The following is a 15454-nucleotide window of genomic DNA, read 5'->3' as shown; positions in this document are numbered from 1 at the left end:
GATCATTGTTGATCTTAAATGCATTGATCCTTTAACATGTTCTTTTATACATGCACTGTCCCTTAAAATAGTATTCACTGTTGAAGCAGCGAGGCCTAATTCCATGCAATAGATGACAAACTTTATCCTGGTTCATACTTCTTAATTAATCATCTTCATTTCTAAATCAATTTTGTTTCACTTCCTAGCACTGCCAGCACTTGCACTTTCCATTGGTCTCTTTCCCTTAACCATTGTAATAAGTAAATAGGAATGAAGAGAAGATTCTGAAAATTTATTTATGTTTTTTATATGATTGAAGATTTCAGCGAAGGGGAACTCATTTCACCATAACACTGTAATGTAAAAACCCACAGAATTCCAGTTATCGGTATCATCGCAAATGCAATAAACGATCTAGTTTACTACCAGTTTATAATAGATTGTGCTAACAGAAAAGTCTAATAAAGTGGAAAATGCAAACTGATTTTATCTGTAGTTACCTCCAGAAATGTCTTTTAGAAAAATATCACAAAGGTGTTCAAAATTGATTCTTATAACAGAACATATGATAATGATGAAAGTGTAGTGCAATTTCCATTATAAAAATGACCTTTTAGAGAGATAAATAGCTTAGTTATATAGTGAAAATTTCAACTTCCAAGGTCTTGAAACAAATTACCAAAAAAACAATGTGTTATTGGGTTCACATTACGATATTTTCATGATACCCCCATTTATTCCTACGGGATGCAAAATACGTTTCCATGATTTTTTTTTTTTTTAAGTTTGCACTAGCCAGCAAAACTTACGTAAAGTCGAATTTCCATAAGTCGAGTATTACGTAACAGAAGAAGGAGTGCCTGTACTGTATTTCGTAGCCTTGGTTATTATAGTTGACTTCACTGGTGCCAATCCCTTCACCGCTTCTCATATTCTGTCTTTGTCCTTTATTATTGTGTTCATTGTTGACGCTGACAAATCTAAATTCCGCACGATTCTTTTTAATGTTTGACCATTTTTATACCTCCTTATTATTTTAATTTTCTGATCCAAATCGATTGCTTTCCTTTTCTTAGTAGATTTACTAGTACCGCTCTCACTTATTCTCTTACTCAGGACCATAATAACAGTCAAAATGAAATTTTCTGTAAAGAACTTCATAGGGTTAAGACAGAAATGCACTATTATCACCTCACACAAGCTCACATTTTACTAAAGAACATTTCCGGAGGTCACTACTATAAAACAATAAAAACAATTTGCAGTTTCCAGTTTATTGAGCTTTTCTGTTAGTGAAATTCATTATAAATGGATAGTAAACTTGATCTTATTGCATTTGCAATAATACCGATAGCTGGAATTCTGTGGGTTTTTACATTATTATGGTGAAATGTGTGTCCCCTTTGCTGAAATTTTCAGTCATATAAAAAAAAAAAAAAAAAAAAATTTCAAAATCTCTTCATTCCTATTTTTTAAGCTTCGTAAACTTGTCACTCCATATCTCAGTATAAAGATGAGTAACATAACTCCGTATATCACAAGAGGATTGATACTGACAAATTCATATTGGTGGTTATTAATCAAATGAATGGTTTCAAGGGTTCAATAATTCAACGGTTTCCTTCTGCACTGAATTATTGCCAGCTAAGGCAGTCAATTTGTTCATGCCATGTTTGTCGTTATTGATTGCTTTTTTTGTTTGCTATTTTAAAATTTAAAATAGCAAACAAAAAAAGAAAAATTAGTGATAAAAAAATTTACATAAGTCCGAAGTTACATAACTCAAGAACTTACTGTACTGCCTTAGCTGACAATAATTCATTCATTAAGAAAAATGATTTCGCTAGATTAGGACATACTTGTAGAATAAAGAAAAACAAACAAACAAACTTCCCAACTTAATGATCACTGAAATGATTGACATGCCCAATCATGAAAGACCAAGGAGAAGATGGGAAAGATATGGTGAAAGTTATATCAGAACTGAATCTTGCAGCCAACTGCAGAGAATGGCTTAGGATAGAATAGATCAATAATATGAGCCCTCAACTTTAGCATTAGTAAAGGCATATGATGAAACGAAATAAAAAAAACTTCCCATTTCACCAATCCATTTTTTTTTTTTTTTTAATGAAAACCCCAAACACGAAAGGTATTAAAACCTATAGTACTTAGTACCGTGCATGGGTTGAAGGAGAAGTATGGGGAGAGGGGGATGCCGGAAACTTTGCTCTAGAGACTAAACATGGGTTTCACCACTTCAAGCCTCCAATAAGCAAAGTGGTGGTATTTCACCGGTTGATGAAAGTCATCTACCACCTGAATGTTTGTCTAGATCTTCCTTGAATTTATTTAAGCTATCAATTTCCACGACAGATGGAAGTTTATTCCAGCAATCAACCACCCGCTGGCTAAAGGCAAATTTCCTCACATCTAGTCTGCGACTATCTTTCCTCAATTTGAATCTATGTCCATAAAGTTGCATAATCTGAGCAAGAGGAAGAATCCCATCAGCAATGAGCTTGCTCAAACCATTCAAGGCCTTATATACCTCAATCAGATCACCTCGCAGGTGCCTAATCTCCAGACACTGTAATTTGCTGAACTTAAGCCTTTCTTGGTAAGAGCACCCCTTTGTTCCCTGCCCAATATGTTGTTGCCCTTCTTTGTACTCATTCTACCAACTCTACATCCTTACTAAAATGAGGCTTCCAGACCTGAACACAGTACTCTAAGTGTTTCCTGACCATTGCCTTGTACAACGGGATAATCACCTCCCTGTCCCTGCTAGCAAAATTCCTATATATCATTGATAATACTCCATGAATTGCCCTGGCAGCCTGTCTGCACTGTCAGCAAACTTCATATTTGAGTGCACAATTACCCCTAGGTCTTTTTCACTTTCCACTTCACTGAGTATAGTACCGCACAGTTGGTACTTTTTTCTTGGGTTATTGCTACCCATGTGCAGTACTTTGCATTTGTCAATGTTAAACTTCAGTTGCCACTTCTCAGCCCATTTCCCCAACTTATCTAGATCAGTTGGAGTAGCATACTGTCTTTACTATCGTTAACAACTTTGCCAACATTTCTATCATCAGCAAACTTGGACATTAAACCAGATATACCTTCCTCAATATTATTGATAAATATACAAAACAACAATGGGCCCTACACCAAACCTTGGGGAACTCTGCTAATAACATTTGTCCACGAAGAGCAGTGTCCATTGATTACCACTCTCTGTCGTAGTAGTAGTAGTAGTAGTGGCATGTGATGCAAGAAAGCAAGTGTATAAGCTTAGGAGCATCAGCCAAAAAAAAAAAAAAAATCACACCATTCGCTTCAAATGCTTGTCCAGTTCCTCCTTAAATTTATTTAACCTATCAACTTCCACAACGACAGATGGAAGTTTGTTCCAGCAATTAATCACCCGCTGGCTAAAGGCAAATTTCTGCACATCTATTCTACATCTGTCTTCTCTTAATTTGAATTTATGCCCCCTTAGGTTCGTAATCTGAACAAGTGTCTAGATCCCATCAGAATTCAGCATGCTCAACCCATTCAAGGAGACTAGGCACCGCGCAGGTGCCTAGTCTCCAGCCACTGCAATTTGCAAAACTTAAGACTCTCTTGGTAAGCGTATCCCTTCATTCCCCTCACCAATCTTGTTGCCCTTCTCTGTACACACTCAAGCAAATCTACATCCTTCATAAAATGAGGCCTCCAGACCTGTATTCAGTACTCAAGGCATGGCCTGACCATTGCCTTATACAGAGGGACAATCAGCTCCTTTTCCCTGCTAGCAAAATTCCTATATATCATTGACAAAACCCCATGACCTGCCCTGGCAGCCTGTCTGCATTGCTCAGAAAACTTCATATCTGACTGCACAATTACACCCAGGTCTTTTTCATTTTCTACCACCATAAGTGTAGTACCACACAGTTGGTATGTTTCTCTGGGGTTACTTCTACTCATATGCAGTACTTTGCATTTGTCAAGGTTAAACTTCAGTTGCCACTTCTTAGCCCATCTGCCCAAATTATCTAGATCCTGTTGCAGTAGCACACTGCCATTACTGTCATTAACAACCCTGCCAACCTTTGTATCATCTGCAAACTTCAACACTAAGCCTGATATACCTTCATCAATATCATTGGTAAATCCCCGCTATTCGCGGAGGTTACGTTCCTGAGAAATGCCGCGAATACTGAGCTATGGCTCCCATAGTAATAAAGGGGTTCCATTCCAAAGTATGAAATATATAAGAAAAACTAGTCTAAAATTTTGTCTATGTATGTATTAATGTACCTTCATAATAAGGCTATGTACATAGACAGTACATAGTTAAATGCAAGCATAAGGCATCGAAATGAAAATAAGAAACAATTTAATATTAAATGTAATATTTATTAGAAATTTCAAACAAATCTTTCAAACCAGCGCAAACTTCAACACTAAGCCTGATATACCTTCATCAATATCATTGGTAAATCCCCGCTATTCGCGGAGGTTACGTTCCTAAGAAATGCCGCGAATACTGAGCTATGGCTCCCATAGTAATAAAGGGGTTCCATTCCAAAGTATGAAATATATAAGAAAAACTAGTCTAAAATTTTGTCTATGTATGTATTATATGTACCTTCATAATAAGGCTATGTACATAGACAGTACATAGTGAAATGCAAGCATAAGGCATCGAAATGAAAATAAGAAACAATTTAATATTAAATGTAATATTTATTAGAAATTTCAAACAAATCTTTCAAACCAGCGCCTTTGCTAGCTAAAAAAACTTATCCCGCCAGTGCTATCGCCAGTTTCGCTAAAGTGTTGATAAAGGAGTTTTGTCTTTTCACGAATGATGAGTGAACTTAACGGAATTTTATTTTGAGTTCGGTCTTCTATCCACAGATTTAAAGTTTTTTCCATTTTTTTCTAATTTAACATCACGAGTTACAAAGCAAATTTTTGAAGCAATTAGCGCGTTTTCGTGGACATTACAGCGGATTTTTTCTTCCGATTTCTTGATTGATCGTACCGTTGACTCATTGATTTTATGTTTTTCGACTGAGGAGACACTTTCACCATTAGAAATTTTATCTAATAACTCAATTTTATTCGCTAATGTCATCACCTTCTTTGATCTTTTCACATTTCCCTTCCATTGTTATTCGTAGCCATATTTTTGTACGGGTTAGAAAGAACTTGTCTGTAATAAAGTCACTTTCTTCTGTTAACACACTCGAAAAAGTCTGTTTTACACTGCAAAACGGTAGATTTATCACTTTTGTAAGCATATCAATTTATAAATTGATAAATTTATTCAATTTATAAGCATATAAAATTAAAAGCAAATGACGAAACCTTCCATGATAAGTGCATAACACATACTGAACAAGGATTAGCGAGAAACATCCACGCTTGCGATTTTGTCAATCCTCTCTCCCCACCCACAGCACTGTTTTGACCGGGAAAGATAATTTTAGCCATGCCCATGTTTTTTTATGGCGGAAAATGTTCACGGCGCTTTAAAATTCACATTTTTTTAGGTTTCATTTTATGTTAATCAGCGACCGCGAATACAGATACCACGAATAGCGGGGGTTCACTGTATACAAAACAACAGAAGACCCAACACCAAACCCTGTGGGACTCCATTAATAACATTAGTCCACAAAGAGCAGCACCCGTTGATTACTACCCTCTGTCTTCTCCCACTCAACCATCCTTTTATCCATTGTAGCAACTTACCCTTGATACCATTCTGCTCCAATTTGTACAATAGTCTTCCATGCTCAACAGTGTCAAAAGCTTTTCTGAAATCCAAATATATGATATCAAAATTATTTTTTGCATCCAGTTCCTTTGTAACCACATCATAATATCCTATCAAATTTGTCAGACAAGACTTTCCCTTAACAAACCCATGCTGTGTCTGAATTATTGTTGCAGTCTTGTCTAGATGATCCTGCAGTGCATCTTTAACCAGTGACTCCATTGTTTTACCCGGAACAGAAGTTAAACTAACTGGTCTGTAATTACGCGTGTCACCCTTCGATCCCCCTTTGTGAATTGGGGATACATTTGCACATCTCCAGTCCGTGGGGACCCCCTTGAGTCCAAGGATACTCTCATAATTATGGCTAAGGGTTTGCTTAGTTGTTTTGCCACCTCCTTTAATATAACTGGATAGATCCCATCCACCCCAGGTGCTTTTCTTATGTTTAACTTCAACAATTTCTCCTCCACTTTGCTCTCAGTTATTACAAAATCATTAAACACCCTGCTACAATTTGATAACCTTCTGCCATTTTCAAACCTTAATAACTCCTCATGTGTGAATGTAGATGCAAAATACTCATTCAGTTTGTTTGCTATCACAGGATCATCAACAGTCGAACCATCGATATCAAGTGGACTGATCAGATTCATCCCCTTCCTTTTAGAGTTTATATAAGCAAAGAAATCCTTGCTGTTTTTCTTAGCATCCTTTGCCAAAGATTTCTCGTAATCTGCCTAACCTCTTTTGTGACCTGATTACAGACTAGCTTATATCTGCCATAGGCTTCTGAGTCGCTTGATAATTTATATGCATCCCATGCATTTTTCTTCTCTGTCACGAGTCTCATTAGTTCATTTGATAACCATTTAGGCCTAAACCTTAAACAATATTTCTTAATAGGTATGAAACTTTTAGTAGCATCCACGATTAATTCCTTGAATGCTTCCCACTTAGAATTTACTGTTGGTAACATCATCAGTTGATCCCACTGTACAGAATTTAAAAACTGTCTGAGACCACTGTACTCTTTATGGAAGCAAAAACCCTTTCCTTTACCCTTGATGGTAGTTAGATCTTTAAGTAAATCCCACATTGGTACACTGTGATCACTGCCACCTAGTGGTTCCTTTATCTGCAAATGCTTAATACACAAATGATCACTGCTGATACCCAGATCAAGAGTATTACCCTCTCTGGTTGCTTCTCGAACATGCTGCTGCAGAAAACAATCATCCAATAAATCCACAAAATCTTACTAGTGTGTGAGTGACAAACCCACAAGTTCCGGTCAATATCTAGGAAGTTAAAATCCCCCATTATAAGACATTCTGAATTACTAGCCCACTCTATTTCTCTCTACAATTGTTCATTGTACTCATCAGAATACAATGAACAATTGTACAGAGAAATACAGTACAATGAACATTGTACTCATCAGAGTCATTAGGCCTATAACACACACCTACTCTTATTTTTGCTTTCGCAGTGCTTATGTCACACCAAACTGACTGAACAGTGAACTGTTCATCTATATCAACTGGATGCACTTCTTTTGATTTTATGTTTTTCTTAATTAACAGCATAACACCTCCTCCCCTCCTATCCTGTCTATCCTTTCTGTACACATTGTACTCCCCAAATTCCAATTCTGTACTGCTTATGTCTGTGTAACACCATGTTTCTTATATCCCAACAATGTCTGCCTTTGATGTCTTGACTAGCACTTCAGCTCATCAAATTTATTAACTATACTTCTAGCATTGGTGTACGTGCAAGTATACATGCACCTGTTTCTAATCTTAGTTACCCTAACACAGCCGATGTATTTACTTGTTCCAATATGACTCCCAGCAGTCCTGGAAATCTCCATTGCTTTGCTTTTCAGGCTGCTGCTCATTCTAATAGAAGCAGTGCAAAAATCACTTTTGCCTCTGCCTACGGCCACTGTTAAACCTTTAGTCTGTGTATCACCCCAAGCTAACAGTTTTCTGACCGACCTAACACTGCTTCGATAACATCAGCAAATATTCTAGCACCCTTTCTATTTAAGTGTATCCCATCCCTGTAGAAACAGTCTGTCCTGACAACAAGCACAGACCGTGCTGAAAAAAATTCTAAGCCTTGTACAATCTCTCCAGCGCTGAATCTATCGACATTGCTCTTATCATATACTCCCTCCTATCGTGTCTGGGCAGAATTGCAGACATTTTCACATTCAACTTTAACTCGTGACATTTTTTTCAACATTGACCTGTACCTGTTGAGTAATTCTGAAGATCTCTTACTCCTAATGCCATTAGTTCCAACATGTTGTTGTTGTTGTTGTTGTTTGGTTTTTAGGAGCATTAGCAACTAAGGCCATATTGCTCCGGGGATATGCGGTGATCATTCCCTGACCTTTCCGCATCCTCCGTATTTGGTGGGCACAGGCTCGAACCCCTGTCTAATCAAGAAGTGTGTGCTACGCCCTGGTGCTCCTGCCCACCTGGCTACGGAGGCACCAAAGTTCCAACAAGTACAACAATATCATCTTTTGTGCCCTTAAAAGATATCTGTTCTACGTCATCAACTTTTGCCCCTGGCAGACATACCCTGGTCCTATTCCACCTATCCTTCTTGCATAGTATATTCCCCGTCTCCCTGACAATAGAGTCACCAACAATAACTCGTTCCTGTGGGACCAGAGCATTCTACCTTGGAGATTGCCATCGATATCAAAAGGACCAATCTGATTTATCCTTCTAGAGTTTACATAAGTAAAGAAGTCTTTGCTGTTCCTCTTTGCATCCTTTGCCAAAGATTTCTCATAATCTGCCTTTGCTTGCCTAAGCTCCTTTTTGATTTGATTACAGACTATCTTATATCTACCATAGGCTTCTATGTTGCCTGATAATGAATATGCATCCCATGCATTTTTCTTCTCTGCCGCAAGTCTCATTTGTTCATCTGGACATCCATTTAGGCCTAAGCCTTGAACAGTATTTCTTATTTGCAACAAAAAGCCTAGTAGCTTCCAAGATTACTTCCTTGAATGCTTCCCATTTAGAATTTGCTGTTGGTAACAACATCAGTTGGTCCCACTGTATAGAATTGAAAAACTGAGATCACTGCAGTCACCCTTGTGAAAGCAAAATCCCTTTCCTTTACACCCTTGATGGTAGTAACATATTTAAATAAATCTGACATCAGTAAACTGTGATTACTGCCACCCAGAACTTGTGTTAAATCAAAGCTAAAATATATGTAAAAGTGTAGAAGAATTCCTGAGAGAAGAGGAGAATTATTAAAATTATATAAATGGATTTAAGAAGTGAAGAATAATACAGCAGGGCCAGTGGAAGCAGTAACTAAGATAAATTTAATAAGTTAAGATTAGTACAAGAAGCTTTCAGGGTGATGAACCCCTTCCTCAGCAAGTAAAAGTACATACATAGAGAAATGTAAACATAATATAAACATTAGGAATAGAATAAATGCTGAATATTCTATTCCTAATGTTTATATTATGTTTGCATTTCTGTATGTATGTACTTTTACTTGCTGAGGAAGGAGTTCGTCACCCTGAAACTTCTTGTAATAATCTTAACTTATTAAATTTATCTTAGTTACTGCCTCCACTGGCCCTGCTGTATTATTCTTCACTTAAACTATGGAAACCAGTGCCACAGGCCCATTTTCCTTCATAGATTTAAGAATTTTTTTTTCCTTCTTTGATTCTAAGTAATGTATTAATCAATTACAGGTAGATATGTTATCAGGTCTATTTTCTGCTATTTAGCAAAAATAGACCTGATAGTGTGCACAAATGGAAAGAATCAAAATTAATGCAATACACAAAATTAAAAAAGAATAAAATTCATAAACCAACTTAACTTTCTTCACAAATCAAAAATTTAATCTGAATACTTACTGGACTAGTCCTGCAACTATATCAGCATCTAAATAAGCAGCATTGTATTTAACAATATTTACTAGCATTTGCAGAAACTCTGTTGCTTTTCCATTACTAATGATATCTGGCATCCATTCTAATACAAACGGGCCTGGAGAGTAGGAAAAAAAATCTAAAAAACATTTCCTTAATATTATTCAGTTTCTACAATTATAAGACATAAGTCAATATCAAAATTTAATTTGTTTCTCTAGTTAAAATAAAACCTCTGCTTTGGTGCAGGTAAAACTATAAAAATAATTGCACTTGTATATAAGATTTTTGCTGACTGAAAACCATGAGGACAGTGTTATTTCTTATCTGATTCAATTACCAATAACCACTTGTAATATTTTTCTTACATGTTAAAGTTTCCAAAAAATGGTATTACAACATTTGTAGTACACTCAACTGACATACAGAATGTATCACAAATTGTATTTTCTCACAACAAAGTCTTGTAGATAGATGTTTTAATTGTTAATTATCACTCTAAAGCGTTTAGGGCATAAGCCTCAAGCTATCTAGGAGTCTAGACTATGTATAAAATATAGTGCAAGCGCATCAGAAATACATAGCTATATCTGAATAAATCAGAATATTAGTAAAAACGGCATCGTTTTAGGTGAGAATAAGTAACATCAGTCTTCTCCTTAGGTGAAGCGTTATTTATTCGAAGTAGTGCAATATCATGGCAACTCGTTGTGAAGGTATTCACAATATGAGATATAACTTAAAATGATGCCGTTTTTACTAATATTCTGATTTATTCAGATATAGATATGTATTTCTGATGCGCTTGCACTATATTTATACATAGTTTGTTAATTATCATTAATATATGATTATTGTTAATACACCATATATTAATGATAATTAATATATGGTGTATTAACAACTGATTAGTGAGGATTAATTACATATAATTAATATATGTAATTAATCCTCACTAATCAAGATTAATTGGTGGGAGAGGTCATCCAGATTAGTGAAGCAAAAGATAGCCCAAAAAGACAAAAAACTTAGAACACAAATAAATAGAAAATTTAATGATATAGGTAGTGCTGATGAAAATAAATAATAAAAAATATCATTGTAGAGCCTCTGTTTAAAAAATATAAAAAGACAATACATTTATCCATTGATAGAAGACTCAGAAGTTATACAGCAGACTCTCGATTTACCAGGATCAGATTAACCAGGACACTTAAAGACACTAAAGCGAAAAAAAAAAAAAAAAAAAAAAAAATCCACCGGAAATCATAAAATTTAAGTAATAAATAGAATAGGTATAAACACATGTTTTGCAAGTCATAAATAAGTGACAAGAAGCAGCATTATAAGCCAAGATTGGGAGATGAATATATCTATTATTCCACAACCTCTGTTGCCTTCAATACCCGCCACTCAAAAAAAAAAAAAAAACAATGGAAAGAGAGAAAATGTTTAGTTTGTTTTTGTGCGTCACGTGGATTGTTGTGTTCCATCACACCGCAAAAGACAAATTTTATTTCGTTATTGATGTCAGGATGGTTGAAATTTTTTTTATAGTAAATATTTTTTTTTGTTTAGAAATTGCAAAAATGATGGATAAATGCAAAAGAGTTTAGCCTTCAATTGAACAAAAGCTATTATTCAAAAGTTTGAAAACAGTGCATCTGTTAAACCTTTGATGACAATATTATAATGAACAGTGCATCCATTAAATCTTTGGTTAACAATATTATAATGAACCATTATAATTTTGTTAACCAAACCATATGCGACATCATAAAAAATAAAGGGAAGCTATTAGATTTTGTGGGCACAACTGACAGCGTTAAAGGCACGACTATCAGAAAACGATAAAACAGTCTACATACAAGGATCTCAACAAGGCAGTGGTGTTGTAGTTTGGCCAACAATTATATAAACCCATAAAATATATTAAACTTATGTACATATAAAGTAGTACACAAATGAAGTGATATAAGCAATAACACCCATCCAACATAATCAACAACTATACTGAAGAACATGCAAGACAATGTGATGTATGCTTCGTCTCTCTCTCTCTCTCTCTCTCTCTCTCTCTCTCTGCGCAATCAGACCTCATCTGCATTCCTAATCCCGTGCATCCTTCCAAGTACAGTACTCAACTGCAAACAGAAATTTTTGTATTTCAATATGGATTAACTGTAACCAGATTGGCAAGGGTTTACTGTAGTAAAATATTTTTTCATATAATGTCACATCATTGGCATGTCAACAATCTTGACTTCTTCAGCTACACCTATGGAAACTTTATATTCCATAATCAGAAGCAAAGAATCACTGACTTTACAAGGAAGCATAATATGCTACCTTGTAAAGTCCTAAAGACTTGGCAATTGCTGTTTTCTCGGCTTTTCTGGTTTTTGGGAAATAAATCCCAATAAGCATGAACTGTCAAATCAAATTAAATATCAAAATCCAAGTATGTATAGGTAAATGGAAAACATGTCAGTAGCTTGCGCTGACATATTCGCATGTCAGAGCAAGCTACTGATATGTTTACATAAACTAAGTTAATCACACTATCATGTAGTGTGATTAAACTTGTTTATTAACTATTTTATTCCTATTTATTCTTCTATCCTCTTCAGCTGTTGATTAGAATCTGGCAATGAGAAGACAAGCATCTCACATTGGTCTGCTATTAGTTAAGAAAAACAAAATCCAAGGAAGTGAAGCCAGTCAACATCGTTGGACAGTGCAATGTCGAGTCAGTTTGGTGTGACGTAAGCATTGGGAGATCAAAATTGAGAGTAGGAGTGTACTATAGGCCTAATGACTCTGATGAGTATAATAAGAAACTGTACAGGGAAATAGAGTGGGCCAGTAAATCAGAGACTTATATAATGGGGGATTTTAATTTCCCAGATATTGACTGGAATTTGTGGGCTGCTCACTCACACACTAGCAAGGCTTTTGTGGATTTATTGGATGATTGTTTTCTACATCAGCATGTGCAGGCAGATATGAAGTTTTCTGAGCAGTGCAGATGGTCTTGCAAGAGTAGCTCATGGTGTCTTGTCAATGATATACAGGAATTTTTCTAACAGGGATAAGGAGGTGATTATTCCCTTGTATAAGGCAATGGTCAGGCCACACCTTGAATACTGTATACAGGTCTGGAGGCCTCATTTCAAGAAGTATGTAGAGCTGCTGGAACGAGTACAGAGAGGGCAACAAGATTAGTGAATGGAACAAAGGGTTGCTCTTATGAAGAAAGACTTAAGTTTTTCAAATTACAGTGTCTGGAGACTAGGCACCAGCGAGGTGATCTGATAGAGGTGTATAAAGCCTTGAATGGTTTGAGCATGCTCAATGCTGATGGGATTCTTCCTCTTGCTCAGAAATCACCTGAGAGGACATAAATTCAAATTGAGAAAAGACAGATGTAGGATAGATGTGTGGAAATTTGCCTTTAGCCAGCGGGTAGTTGGTTGGTGGAACAGACTTACATCCCTTGTTGTGGAAGTTGATAGCCTAAATAAATTTAAGGCTAAGCTGGACAGGTATTTCAAATGAATGGAGGGGTGAAATGGGAGTGGTTTTTTTTTTTTTTTTTTTGGCTGATGCTGCATAAGCTTGCTTTCTTGCATCATATGCCTCTACTAATGCTAATGCTAACATTTCACAAAGAACCAGGCACAATGAAACTACTGAAAATTACTGATAATCCCTTCAATAATGGTCAATCAAAAAAAAAAAAAAGTTCTGTTAATTTGAGATACAATAATTACATTCTACCCATATTTCTCAATTGTGACCTTTTCGTTCCTACATTTTTACCATTAAGATATCCAGCATATAGGAATAAAAGTTAGTAATGTAGAGAAACTGGCAAAAAGCAAACAGCCAACTGCCAATGCAGTGGCTATCAATGTGGTCTCCATTCACTTCTACGTGGATCTTTCCATTAGGTTCATACAGCTTACTATAATACTAAATAAAGCATGAAAACAAGAAACAAAATTTTATTTATACACAAAAACATTATTATTTTCCCCTTTAAGGGCCAATACAAAGGCTCAATATGGGTTTATTAACCCACCCCCCTCCTACTACAAAAGACATCGGTTATCCAGAAGTCAGTTAACTGAAATGCCAGTTATCTGGAATAATTTGAAAGGCTGATGATTTTATTCTTTTTTTTTTATTATTAATGGTAGTATTTGAGACAAATGTTTATTATGCTATGAGAATATTTCTCTCTTTTTTTTTTAAGTTGTACAAGGAGATATTATCATTATTATTATTAGCCATATGATGCAAGGAAGCCTGAGGCTTATGCTGCACTGGCCAAAAAAAAAAATTTCCCTATTACCCTGAGAGAGAGAGAGAGAGAGAGAGAGAGAGAGAGAAGTAGAAAGGAATCACCAAGAAAGAGAAGAATGATGATATTCAGCTCAGGACCCCCAAGTGTGCCAAGCCCATACTCACCAGATGTGAGCCCCTGGGGGTAATCAAAAAGTTTGTATCCTTACCTAGAAATAATACCCCCTAAAAAGGTGAAACTTCACAGGAACTTTAATCCTTTTCTATGTACTCTCCATGTATAGTAACACATTTCTCCCATCTATGAATCAGTTGTTTAATGCCTTGATCACAGAGGTCCACCCTTTGCCTGAAACCACGATTCAACTTCACTGATGACTTCCTGAGACGAATCGCCGACTGGGCTAGCCGAGTGGGTAAAGTACCTGCCCGGCAACCCAAAGGTCGCGGGTTCGATTCCCGCCTCGGGCTTGGATCAAAGTACTGCAAAAAACCTTGGGAGGTGCAATATGGCCACAGAAGCCGATGCGCCAACAACTACCAAATCAATCAATCAATCCTGAGACGAATCAAAGTAGCGTCCACGCAATGATTTCTTCATTGCACATTTATCACCAACCAATCAAGAAAGTTTTTCAACATCTACATTACACAAATCCAACAGGTGGCAAGAACACTGCATTCAACATTGCTTCTGCAAAGGCATCAGCAATCTCGGAACCCATCGTGTGGAGATCATAGACATGTGCAGGTGATCGTGTAAAATGCTGTGGGCAGACCCATAGCTAATTCTCACTGTATTTGCGATGAAACAAATTGTCACACATCTGTCACCCAGCACCAGCTGCTCAACCTTTGCAACCCTCTCACCGTCTGTGGATGTTGATGGCCTTCCTGCTCTTGGCTCGTCAAAGACACTTGTACGACTGCACTGGAGCTCCCGTTTCCACTTTTTTACACTGTCATATGATGGACAATTCTGCCCATACACAGCTTTCATTTCTTTGTCAATTTCCTGAGCTTTCTTACCCTGCAAATGCAGGAACTTGACCACTGCTCGATACTCCACTTTGTTAACCATAGTGTCCTTCCTCAGATTCCAGGTTCCATCTCTGGTGAATGATCGCCTATGGGATAGAAATTTCACATGTTAGTTATTGAATATGTAGACAATTTATATTAAAAACGGCATCTCCCTACTGATGTTTTATCTAGGTCAGGATATGAATTTTTGATACCCTTCCTCATATAACTGGTGAAATGTTGGATAGGATTGATGGATTTTCTCAGAAACCATGAATGATAAGAGTTTAGTCATTTGCTTCCATGAACCCAATTTTCCATGACATATTTTGTTCTCTTCATTTCATATTATGTTTAATTTAGCTCCAGATTTGGTAAGAATATTATCAGCCCAAAACTGCGATTTATTATTTTTCTCAGGTTTTTTT

The 15454-nt window shown here is 36.3% G+C and overlaps 1 protein-coding gene across 2 annotated transcripts in view; it reads right to left on the bottom strand.

Moving 5' to 3' along the window:
• gig (TSC complex subunit tuberin) overlaps positions 1-15454 on the bottom strand; it is a 613633-nt gene that overhangs the window by 478737 nt on the left and 119442 nt on the right. For both annotated transcript variants that reach the window (XM_090372592.1, XM_090372593.1), the window contains exon 7: positions 9681-9813. In XM_090372592.1, the coding sequence (XP_090228718.1) occupies positions 9681-9813 (133 nt within the window). The remainder of the gene's footprint in view (positions 1-9680; positions 9814-15454) is intronic.

Source organism: Mastigoproctus giganteus, chromosome 4, assembly GCF_048544385.1.
Source record: "Mastigoproctus giganteus isolate SK-2022 chromosome 4, ASM4854438v1, whole genome shotgun sequence".
In the NCBI taxonomy this organism is placed as follows: Eukaryota; Metazoa; Arthropoda; class Arachnida; order Uropygi; family Thelyphonidae; genus Mastigoproctus; species Mastigoproctus giganteus.
This window is presented reverse-complemented; position numbering and strand designations above follow the sequence as displayed.